At 32.9% G+C, this 13,467-nt stretch overlaps 1 protein-coding gene across 4 annotated transcripts in view; it reads right to left on the bottom strand.

Annotated features, from left to right (window-relative positions):
* LOC118191459 (uncharacterized) overlaps positions 1 to 13,467 on the bottom strand; it is a 212,975-nt gene that overhangs the window by 72,485 nt on the left and 127,023 nt on the right. The window contains exon 1 of one of the 4 annotated variants that reach the window (XM_085813305.1): positions 11,720 to 11,871. The exons of the other annotated variants lie outside the window; for them this stretch is intronic. Coding sequence (XP_085669431.1) covers positions 11,720 to 11,762 — 43 coding nt within the window. The 5' untranslated portion in view covers positions 11,763 to 11,871. Of the gene's footprint in view, positions 1 to 11,719; positions 11,872 to 13,467 lie in introns of those variants that run through there. 4 annotated transcript variants of the gene reach the window in all.

The raw sequence follows: 13,467 nt of genomic DNA on the forward strand, positions 1-13,467 counted from the left end.
TGTAGGATATTTGTAAGCAAGTATAGAATAGTATTATGTAGTGTGCTTTAACTACACATTTTGAAAAAAAAAAAAAATTATTTTTTCCCCACAGTGCAACTAAAGCTTGGAAATAATTTTAATTTTACTGCCTTACATAACACTATCCTATAAAGTACTGTTACAAATTTCGAACATATATATATATATATTGTAACGTTGCGCGGCCTCGACCTGCACGCAACAATAGTGGTGACTGCTATGAACTGGAAAGTACACAAAGTCTTGAGAAGGGTTTAAATCCCTTTTTATTCAACTTTAGAAATTACAGATGCGTGCTCTTGACGCTCATACGCTACGCCGCTCTTGACGCTACGCCGACCCGGCGGTAAAATAAAAATAAGAAACTAAAAATTAATAATAACAAGTGATTACCTACGAGGCTCTCTAAACGTAACTAACCTAACCGCGTTCTAAGATACCGCTGATAATTCAGCAAACTTCTGAACATTACGTTGAAAGATTTAACTATCTGCCGAGGCAAGCACACAGGCCGAAACGCGCGGTTCTTCAATTTCTACCTAGCCACCTCCACGCTCGTGAAGCAAGAAAACACACTTTCGAACTCGTTTCCCTTCTATTTAACTCAGATTACTTCCGCTGACAATTTGAATACTTTGCGCGTTCTACTAAAATTTACATACTCTGGCATTGGCAATTCCAGGGAAAAGTAAGGCTTGACAGGAAAGATAGTTTAAACTTAAAATAAATGTTAGTTAAAATAAATATAAACCCTACAATATAAATAATTTTAGCGAAATTATATGTGAAATTGTAGGGTTTTTTTTTTTTTTTTTTTTTTTTTTTTGTGTGTGTGTGTGTGTGTGTGTGTGTGTGTGTAATGAAGCATGAAAATTTAAAGAAGCGAAGCTTTTCCGGAAAAGTAAAAATACAGGGGTAGGCCTATTTAACATTGAGTAAATGGCTATCTAACCAAATTGGCGAGATATCGCCAAGCTAGCGATAGTTTTGGCGACAAATATCAGTCGCCAAATGTCGCATAATTTGGCGTTATTTTAGTACGATGCCTGTATAATTGTAATGGGTACTGTAATCGATGATCCTCGTTTTAGTACAGCTGTATGTAGTTGTAACCGTATCCGGCTCTCATATGCCTTCTAGTAATCTCGAGATACAGAAAGTACTAGAAATCTCAAAGTGGCTGGGAAAAGACGAGGAAAGCATCAATTTTCGAGTTTAGTAGTTGTTTAGTACAGCGTATGTTCGGAGTACTCAGATATCTCCGTATGAGCTTCGCTCTTTAGATGCGCTTTGAACTAAGTCGTGTTTAACGTTCTTAATAGTTTGAAGTGTAGCTATTTATTGTACTCTGTGACACTGTGAAGAGCTGTACGACTATTTTTGTGGAACGTTGCAGAACTATGAAATGTTTTTAATGGTAAAAATAAATTTTATCAGAGTATCATTGGTTCTGTTTGCATTCAATCTATTACGAGCCGATACGCACGCAACAGTACTGTAAATGCATTTTCTCATTTGAGTTATAAAGAACGTACATATTTTTCCAAACAAAGGAGGAAAAGAACAATTGATAAGAGTAATTTTTGGTGTTTTCCTCTAAAAAGTAATCTGAGAAAATCACCTGGAAATGTGAAGCCGCCTTAAAATAAGTTAACTTTATTTGTAATTATGAATCATTTAAATATATAACAAGTTTAAGGTGGTTTCGTTTTGAATTCTTTACCAACTGTGAAAATCTCGATTACCAGCAGTATTCCTAACAACAATAAGCAACTAACATAGCGATAACAGACAATATTTTATTATAAATAAACTGTGAAGTCGTCATGATAACTTGCTTTATATAAGAAAGTTGTCTGAAACGAGATCATATATTGGGGTTATATCATACATAGGAGATATTTGAAGTGAGAATTAATATGACTAAGGTCGAATTAAGACTTTAGAAGTCCTAAGCACTTAAAAAGATTTTACACATGCATTTTACGGCTGTTTTTCTCTCCACTCTTTCTCTCTCGGTTTTGAGTTAGCTACATCATACATTTCGTGAAAAAACTGGCAATGAAAAATTTTTGTGATGCCCTCTGTTCCGAGTTCCTAAGTACTCTATAGTGCTGCAATCTTTTCTTGATACCCTAAGCACATGCTTATTTTGATTAAAGTTAATCCAGTTAAATATAATCTGTCTTCATCTTGGAAAGCATTAATTACCTCTCTAAAGAGGTATTCAAGTCAGAAAAATAAGTCATATATTTTTAAACCAATTATCTAAAATTATGAGCTTCCTGTTATGAAGAAATAACTTAATTTTTATAAGAATTTATAAATTTATTTTCATTGTTAATTGACCCACCATTTAAACTAAACTTAAAGGTAGTTCTAGAAGCAACAAAGTATATAAAATTAAAGATGGCCTGGAAGAACAAGACATGCTATAAATGGGCCATACATTGTTTGTTGGTTTCATTCTCAAACATTCATGAAAATCGAAAGTATGCATGTTCTTAATTGTCGAATCCCGAGGTCATCCATGACCGTCCAGAGGCTAATGATCTTCACCCACTCCACAAGCGATGCGAAACCTGCGCTGGATTTGAAAGAGCATGAAAACAAAAACGAGTTTCGTTGCCCAAATTGATTTCACAATAGTAATGAAACAAACGTGTGAATCGCATAGAAAGACACGTGTACTTCATAGCAGGTGGGATGAAATTTTGGTCTGCTGTTTAGTTCCGAAAATGCATCGAACTTTATTTGGATACAGCAACGAAGAGTGGCAGAAATTTTGATTGTACATTATCAAGATGATAACTGACACTATCAATTTGCCAGATTATACTGCATTCGGATTTGATAGAATGAAACGAGTTAGTTGAAATGCATTTAAATTTGATGAAACACAGAGTCTGAGCTAGACTTTTTGCCACCCGGTCCAATCCTTGAGGCTTTTAAAATTCTGCCACACACTGCCTCCTTTTAATTCTAACTATTTTGTCGCTCATTTCTGCCACCCACTGAAGTCGTACTGGTTGCACCAGCGCGGATGAGACGTATGTCACAATAAAGTAAAGAAGATTTTAACTTCCAGAAATCTGTTTTGATGGAATACCGTTTGTTTCATATTTCTGATTAAAAGGAAAAAAAAATATTATTTTTAATTAAAGTGATTTTTCTTTTCGTAGCTTGTAATTAAACCTTTGGTTGTCTTTTATTTCTTCTTTACTATATAATACTTTTATATGAAATACTATTGTAAATTTACAGTAATATATAAAATAGCAGGACTATATTATATCACTATCAGTAATTTTGTTTCACTATCCTGTATAATATCACACAATTTTTTTCTTTTTGCCATCGTTCTATATAAAGAGAACAGGAAACAGTCTGGATTGCAAATCTTGCAGTAGTTTAAAATTTATTTCATAGTTAAAATCAATTCGGAGTAATTTAAACGACAGTCTAACCTTCCCTTCTTTAACTTTCAATATCAAAATACTAAGTAAGTATAGTTAAAGAATTCATTTAAACTGCAGCTTGAAGTACAGAACTAAAATAATTAACAAAATTAAATTCCTCTTCTTGCGGGATAAGGAACAGTGAGGATTCAAAATACTTACAAATTAAAATTTGAAACGTATCAACCTGGCATCACTCTATTATCCGATTATTTCCTTAATTTTCATTGGCTGTTATGGGTTTCAAGTAAAGTACCAATTCCGGTTGTCCATTAAAAACTGTTATGGGCCTTTAGTAATGTAACACTGAGAGCGGGCGCCACACTGATGCAATCGCACCGGCGGGGGGGGGGCAAAATTTGTATCGGGCGATGAAAAGCCTTGCGCTGATCTTGGTAACACTTTCAGCTGTCCAGTTTAACCTAAAATCTAATCAACTCTTTACATAAATGCAGATTGCTTAATACAAAAAGTAAAAAGTTTTGGGAGTATGGAATATAAGCGTTTTCGTGGTCGAAAAAATCGTCACATATACAGACACACAGACATGATTGTAAAAATCGTCAAAACGTATTGTGGGGACCCTAATTCGCGCTTATTTATTGTAAAACTCATTATTGATTTTTGTTCTAAATTAAAACAAACCTTACGAGCTCAGAAAAAATTCAAAATATAAAACAGTAAAATCTCTCAATAGTGGATGCACATGGGGTCGTAAATTTTTCACAGTTTAGGAGAGGTATCCCTCATTTAGAGGAATTCAAAGACTTTAAATTTCACGAAATATTTTAATCATAATTTTTGATTTTTAAGAATTTTTAATGCTTTTATTTTAGATTGCTAAAATGCTCCTGCATCGCACTGCATACGTTATGTGCATATTACTTCGAAGAATATTAAATAATATCTATAACACATTTTTAAACCATAAATTTTTATCTTGCACATATACTCTAACATTGTTGTTTAAATACTTCAATAAGGACCTTTTTTGCTTTTCCAATTCCAAGTGGCTTTATGAATTTTTCTGTCCGCTACAACAAAAAATTACAGTATTCAGTTAGACTTTTGATATTTTTCTAGAATGCATTTTTCATTTTTTAAACAATGGGTTTCATTTGGAAAAACTCGATGAAATAACTAATCCAAGTTTTATCTGAATTAAAAAAAATTCTTAATACTTTTCAAAACAGTTAATCTTCTACTGCTTTTCATTTGCTTTCATGTAAAGCAAACTTGTCATGACTCTTTACATCCTTAAGAATATAAACGTAAAGGAATGGGTACACTTGATTCAATGAAGAGTAGCTTTAAAGGCCTATCGTTCCAACAATTAGCTTTGTTCAAATAAACACATTTTTTAAAGACATTACAGCTGCCAGAGTGAAAAAGTAGTTTCTGTTTAAACTTTCGAAATTCATTCTGCAAGTTATCCAACATTTGTTCATCAGTGTGCTATTTTACTTATTATTCATTTGTTTATACAATTATTGCGAAGACACACTTTTAGGCCGGCCAACTAGAATTGTGGTTAGTGACTCTAGCTGCCGTACTGAAGGGTCCGGGTTCGAATGTAAAATGTCTGTGCAGCATGAGGGCACTCTAAATATGCGGCGAGTCGAAAGTCTTCTCGAGAGGTTTGTGGCAGAGGAAGGGGGGTTAGGAGATCCTCTGATTCGTCCCCCCCGTGGAGCTCTCTTTCAAAATTTGGGGTGAAACTAAGTAAAATAGTACAGTCACCTGTGTTAAGTACCAAGGTTCTTAATAATGACAGGCACAATCTTGCTTCTTTGTCAGTATGCATTTCATGGGTTTGTTCTAATATCAGAGAAGTAAGATTAATCACAACACAACAATGTAACGTACGTGTAGAAGAATCTTACTAAATTATGTCAATCGAAACTTCTTAAGATTGCGTGTAGTTTCTCCTTTTTGCACCGATAAAATGGAAGATAAGAATAATAATCTAAAATCCAGACACATCAATCCATACTTGCAGGGATATCTAGTAGGCTCAACTAGAATGTTCTTTAAATGTTCTTTTAGTATATAGTATCGCTGCATGTCCTGTGGTAGAAAGTTGTGACTGTTTTGTAATCTTTAGTTATACCATTCTGTTTCCGTACTGTGCAATGCAAGTTCAAGAATTATGTAAGAATTTTTACGCATTAATGACTAGGCCTACATTTAAAGGGCACGCAATAACCTAGTAAGTCAATGGTTTGAATATAGTCATATCATTTTCTCAATGGTAAGAAGGTGACGCTGAACAAATTCGAAGGAGGCATTAAGCAAAAACGGAAAAAAGCATCACGAGTCAAGAAGCGTTAGAAAACCAAGGCTTAAATAAAGAATTATATTTAAGGAAACAATTCTTGCAAACATCCGCAATGGTCACTGCTACTCTTCAATGTAAAATTTCAAAAATGAAAGCACATGTCAAATGTCGCGGCAGTTTCCCAAAGAAATCAACGTCTAGCGGAGGCCATTTCACCAGGAAGCCTAAGGTTATATTCGCTTGGCTTCCGAAGCGTCGCTTTTAACGTCTGGTTCGAGATATCATAGCGAATGAAATAAACCATTCATATAGGGCCCTATGAAACGCATTTGGAAAAATTTTCATAATGCGAAACGGGAGTTATGATGTTGTAGCGTCTTTTTTCTGCTATAATGAACCAACATAAGGAATTTTCTGACGCACACTGGATCTGGCATATACAGCTTGAACAAGTTGGAAAATTCGCAATGCAAAAAAGAATTTAGAACATATCGGATACTTCTTATCCAATACTTTTTCATGTTATTGTAATAAAAATATCTGGAATCATTCGATAAAACACGAGTTCAATTTTATCTCCAATAGTTATTACATTCCCTTTAAAGCGATGCCCAATCCGACTCCAATGCCTCTTCCCCCCCCCAAAAAAAAAACCGCAATTGATTTCTTGCACGTGCAAGTTTTAAACGAACTATTCTATACATTTTTTTGATCACAGAAGTATTCTGCTGTGCAGCCATTATACGCATTCCTGCTATAACAAAGCCAGGGGTAAGCATAATGGCTGAAACAGCAACAACCGCAAGTTGTTTCTTGCACCCAAAAAGAAACAACCGCAAGTGATTTCTTGCACATGTGTGTTTTAAATGAACTATTCCACACATTTTTTTTAACACAGAAATATTCTGCTGTGCAGTCATTATATGTACCATTGCTGTAACACATTACATCTGTTCCTATACGCTTATTATACTGTTAGCACTACAAATATTCCTCAATGTTTTGAAAACTCTCCTTACTGGCTAGTTATATTACGTCATTCTTATTAAAAAAAATTCGATGGGAAATTAATTACACGCTTTTAAACTGAACTTAATCATATTGAAACTGTGTAAATAGATTCAGCTGCTAATAATTATCTAGAATTTATATAAGCTTATCTAGCTTATAGTGAATTTTATAAATGGTTCATCAATGTATGATTAATACAGCAAAATCAAGTATTAAAAATTAACGGTAACATTTAAATAATTTTTAATGATAATTTTCGTTGCTAAACCTAGAATAATTACACTTTACATGCCTGTATGATATTACACTTTATGTGGATTTTATATGCAAATAGGTGCTTCATAATGCCAATAAAATTTTAAATATTTAAATTTTGAGTTGAAGAAAAAATATTTAGAATTGTACCTAAATACATGAATTTTTCCGAAATAATTTAATTTTAAATTTAAGAATTTGATTAAATTTTAGAAAATTCTGCGTTTTTTATATATTTAAAAGAATTAAATATCTAACATCCTATTCAAGTGATTTAAAACGAAAAATACCTATATCAACAAATTTAGCTGTCATTTTATTATAACTGGATAGGGTACTGCATGCAGTTTTATTTCTCTGTGGCGAAGATTTTTGTTTTTCAATCACACTATTCAAAACATTTATATTACTTTGCAATGGAAATAATAATGCTAATACAACTGATGCTCGTTATAACGATCCGTCCCTTATCACTCGGGAACTTTTCGTATCGGTCCTGAAAATGGAATGGTCGTTATACCGAGGATCGACCGCACCACAGTTTGGTACAGAAATTATGCCTTTAGGTACATTTATTATAAATCCAAATAATCTTCCATCATCTGTAAGCATAGCTTCATGGTCAAAATTCTCAGAAAACAAAACTGACAATGAAACTTCAGACATCACCAAATTCGTTGCCTTTTCTTCTTCATATATGTATAAATCGTCTAATAAAAAACGGTCTATGCTCATTTATATTTCTCTTCTAAAAGCTACGAGGAAAGGTTTGTACATAGCTTTGTATTAATGTAATCGCCGGAACAATTAACATGCAACCGGACATTACACTTCTTGTTGCGGGTGTTCAGTTACAACACAAGATTTGCGTGAACCAGTTCACCAACCTTAACGCATGGCATAAATGAAAGAAAAGAGGGAAGAAGCACCTCAAGACGGAGGATGTCATGATCGTTTAAATCACGGAACCATGACCTTCGACATTAGACAGTTGCTCAATGAACCCATGCGCAAAGAGAAGGTGGTTTGAGCAATTTTAAGCGATTTCCTCTTCAGATAATGTCTAGGGGAAAACGGAAGAGAATTTCCAAGGTCTAGAAGCTCAGAAACGGAACAACTTAGGAAACAAAACTGCCAACAAAAGAACACAAAGTATAGTAAAAAAGATTGGATGAAAAACGACAAACGAAGAAATAGTTTCATAAAATTTCTAGTAAATCAATTCATGTTTATCTAATTTTAAAGCAATGGCTTATTAATCATTATTAAGGCAAAGACGTTATTGCAGCGCGAATTTTAGGAAATGTTTTCTAAGATTTCGCAAATATCAGATTTTTCCGTAAATATCCATTAAATTCATAAAATTTGTATTTCTTTATTGCCCTTTGAATTTCTATTACTATTGTTAGACTTCTTTTTACGTTTAATATTTTTTCTGAATTGAAAGTTCCGTAAAAGTACACAGTAAAATAATGTTATTCCAAAATCTAAACTAGAAGACTGAACTTTGAATTTCTCTTTAAGCTTTCTTGATCTTCTGGAATAGAAAGAAAAATTCATTTTCCAAAACTAAAAAAATAGCCTTCTGTTACTCGTGAGAGCCGACAAACCATCTGGGTGCCGAAATATCCATTTTAAAAAACGTGCTAACTAATAAAGGAAATCTTTGTATGTACAGTGTAATGTTTAAAAAGACTACACAATAAATATCATATTATGTGCCTAGTATTAGATTATGCTGAATCATACTGCAATATAACTATAGTATGCGTTGAGTACTATATTTTGTAACTTTTATAGATATGTTCAAATATTTTGTCACTATTATATTATTTGCATATATATATATATATATATATGAAAATCCATTTTACTCCTTAAGTATTTAATATGCTAAATGATTTATTAGAGAGTGTGGATTGCAATATGAAGTATACACATGTTAAGTAATAGGAATAATTTATTATAATGTCGAGAGATGCATAAAAAATGTGAAACGTAGTTTTTGGAGAAATTAATGTTAATAATGTCTTTAGATATTAATATCTGGCCTTATGTGTTGTATGCATCATACTGTCAACATATAAAATGATAAGCGAAGCACTAAATAGTGCGGATTATTACACAACATATAATCATATGAGTAATAATTTTTTTTTAACTCAAAAGGGCTATTAATCTCGAAACACAATTTAAATGCCATTTTCTGGAAATGCATTGTTTCACTTCTCATTCGAATATGCTGCCACTCAGAAAAGAGTAAGGTCAAAGCGTGTCTTTCAAATTAAATCGATGTGTTATTGATTAACAAGGGTAAGCGTATCTTTCAAATTAAATCAATTTGTTACTGTTTAACAAATTAAGCAATAGATGCAATTCTTAAAAGCAATAGATGTAATTCTTAAGAATACAGTTTTTTTACACTTTAATTGGACTGATTTACACAAAAACGCATTTGATTCATGGTACATTTAATTAAAAAGATTCAGTCTTTTTTATGTTATACTTTTTCACTTACGCATTTGATTCATGACGTAAGTATCTAATTATTCATGAATAAAAAATAAGAATTTTTTATCTTAATTCATGAATTAAGATAAAAAAACATTCAATCTTTCTATAGAATTATATTATATATATTTTTTCTTTTTGTGTATATTTCGAATATACCTGATGGTTATATAACATTCCCTTGTTAGTCTAAATATATATTCATTTAGTATCCTATAAAATCTGTCGCTATTCCCCTTGGGCCATCTCCATTCATAATCTTTGTTGATTAACCCTATTAAACTTTAAAACAGTCTTTTTTTGGGTGACCATTGAAACTGTTCAGAATTTTCCCCCTTCTTCTTTGTTTTTCAATGTCGAGAGACGCATAAAAGGGAGCAAAATATGATCTATGATAGTTATTGTTACCACCCATGTTTGTAAATTTACTTTTATTTAATATCTATCCGGACTTCTGGCCTGGCCTTGGCTGGTGACAAATAGCATTTTACTTCTTTTTCTCCCCTCCCCTCTTTTCCCACCACAGCAGCTGTTTCTTCGGTGTATTTTTCAATATCAACGAAATTGTAAGTCGCCGACGCTGTTCGAAAAATAGTTAATAGTAATATTGGTTTCTCTATAAATCTATTTAATGATGCAGTTATATATTCTTTATAGGTTCTTCATTCTAAATATAACGGGAGGGAATCATAGTTTATTGCAGGTAATTCATTGGGATTTTACTTTTGAGAAAATGAAACTGTCATTTGTAACAGGAGTTTTCAATCAAGGGGGAAATTTTTCTCTGGAGAGAATTTCATAATTTCAGAGGGGAAGGGGAAGGAACGCAGTCAACCTTTTATTTACCTGTTAAGATTTCGTTTTAGTTTATGAATATAAAAAAAATACTTTTATTAAAGTTTTGATATTTGTTAACATTTCTATACATTTCTGCGTAATTTATATAACACTTTGAAAAAGTATCTAAATTTAAATAAATGAATACGTATTTTCCCAGTTTTGGAATGGAGGTGGAGGGGGGAGGATCGTCTAACAATAGTGAATGAGGTGCATGAGGCAAAAACGGTTGAGAATCACCAATGATCAGATGTAATTCAATAATAAAAACACGGAAAAGTAATATTTTCATAAAACTTTACTTCATTAATTTAAACCTGTACAGAAGTTTTCAGATATTCCAAATAAAAATCTCTAAATGATAGCTGAAAGCATATATATTTAGTCGATCTAATTTTTCCTCCAATGAAAAAGAAAAAAATTAAGAACGAGAATAATCTTAAATTCCAATTTTTGCTCGGACACAAACAGCTTAGCATAGGCAACATTTGTTTCTTTAATATTCCCTTACCCACCTATACATGCCATAGTTTTTAATTTTTTCCTTGGTTATGCTTTCTTTAATAAAAAAATCAATTAAAATTAAAATAATATAGTCAAATTCCGATCTACCGGGTAATATCGGCGATTACATCTATGATTAATCCGAGACCAATTTGAAAAGCACATAGAAGAAGAAGCAGAATTCATAATTCAGTTGTCAGAAAATGTTACTAACAATTTAATTGCACTTAGAAGTCAGGAGAAGACTACGTAATTGCATAAGAATCATTAGACTACGTAATTACATAAGAATCAAAACAAAAAGAGACACTGTAAATAAAAGAAGAAATTCCGTCACAAATGAAGAAACACAGTTATGAACGGTATTTAAGAATAACGTTTACTGGAAAACTCAGATGTCATGGAATTCAAACTCACTTCAAAAAATTCTGTGCGAACTTTTGATCCTGATAGCAACTTTTACAACAATCCGCAAAAAAAAAAAAAAAAAAAAACAAACCTGACGTTTTGTTTTCAAACATGACTCGATTAATCCGTAGCAACTCGATTGGTTTATTTGATTGTAATTAAACCTGTCTAAGAGGAGGAATATATTCGGGGAGAATTTTTTAAGGGAAATGGCTCATGCCCATGTTACACGTGGGAAAAATCACGAAACTTCGCATGCATCCAGCCTATTCGCCTGGAGTCGAACCCATACAAGGGGCTTGATAAACAGAGCTTGATTAAACAGAACTCGTTAAATCGGAAGTAGACTACAAGCCCTTAGAACCTATGTTAAAACAACCCACTGAAAAACTTTTCTCTCTTCCCGTTTCTCTGTACAGAAAACAAATTCACTTACCAAACAAGGAGAATATAGAACGGAATTCAAATCGCGCAGGCATAGGTACCAGCCCAAGATCAATCCACAAACTCCACGCATCGCTGAACTTGAAGACTGCACTGCCGCTGACGAATGTCGCAAGGTCAAACGGGTGCACAAAACTCTTAGCATCTCTTTCCAATGAATGATGCAAAAATCGGGGTCGATTCGCGAGTGTATTCTTTCCGGCGGGCCGTCATTGCTAGTTTCCGCGTGCGGACGAGGCCCGTCAGCTCCAGTGGCCCATTTGCGGCAGCCACTCGCCCAACAGCAAGCAGTACAGGTGACTGGAGTGAAAATAACCCCATTCCAGAGCGCGTGGAATAGGATGTGCTGAAAGCCGCGACATGACAATATCGGATGGAATGAGCCAGCAAGTTGGGAAAAACTGTGTAAACACCGAATGAGGACGGACTGCCGCGGCGATCTGCCATTCTTTTCCTTTCGGAGAGACGGATTATTTGCAGAACCACTATATGAGATATAAAAGAGGAATAATCAAATTCAAGTTCTCGCACCATGTTGAGAATTCGTGAAGGAACCCCTACGGGTCGTAACCAATTAAGCCACTTTGCAACAGTGAGCATGTGCTAATTTAAGAAAAGCTACTATTTAGGGAAAAACCTCGCGTGAGCTGTTAAACAAATTGTATATTTTTGGTTTAAATATCCATAACAAGTCAATGAATGTGTTGTATGACTTTGTATTCAAAATAATAAAATTTGTAGAAAAGTGGAATTTTAACAAAATGATCGAATGGAATTATAATTAAGCGTCAACAAAATACACCTGATATAACCTGAGGCATTGTAAATGTTCCGCTGTGTTTTCTAAAAAGTAGCATTTGGCTCACTTATAATGACATCTTAAAATATGGGCACTAATTTCTCGGTCCCGTGAATGTAGGCACACACAGTTTGAAAAAGTTATTGATATTCTTGAAACATTTGGCCCTGGAACAATAGAAAAGCCCAATGATATGATTCAATTATGACGGCTTTGAGTATAATACAATGAATGCTATAAAATATACTAATTAAACTAGAGAGAAAACAGAATACTTGTTTCATCAAGAATAATAGAGTTCGACAAAAATTTGCGATAAATGAATATTATTGATTGATATTTCTTAGAAAGCTTTAAGCGAATTTTTGAAGATTTATTTAATAAATTATTATAATTTAGTTATTTTGGAATCCGCTAAATCGTATTTTATTCATCCGTGCCTTCTAGTGCAATATATTAAGGTAATGTACGTCGTTAATTATTTTCTAAGCAGAAAATGTTGAGAAATACACTATGTTTTACCTAGCATAGAACATGACACCTTGTAAGCTGGATGTATTAATAGCTAACAACACAAAGACTAATAAGTAGCATGATTTTAATTCCTTAGTTTCTACGATAAAATTTAATTCACCTAATACTTAATGTTGCTATGCAATTCAAAATTAATTAACTTAATTTTGATATATCAGATTACTTCTTAAAACGATATTGATTGAATATTACAAATATTTTGTATTTTGCAAATTCAGGATTGTAGAATTTCGAATTTCACTTCTTTCACTTCCAATATTTAGAAACTGGTTTCTAAAGTCATTTAATGCATTCACAAACCTAAAAAACTGACTTATAATAATGAAACATTTCATTACCGTTATTTAAATGATAATCAAGTATACTTTTTCCTTACGTAACTATATAAATTTAAATAACAACTTACC

The sequence above is a fragment of the Stegodyphus dumicola genome, chromosome 3 (assembly GCF_044657685.1).
Source record: "Stegodyphus dumicola isolate Sdum_Otavi_A_Nest chromosome 3, ASM4465768v1".
Lineage (NCBI taxonomy): Eukaryota > Metazoa > Arthropoda > Arachnida > Araneae > Eresidae > Stegodyphus > Stegodyphus dumicola.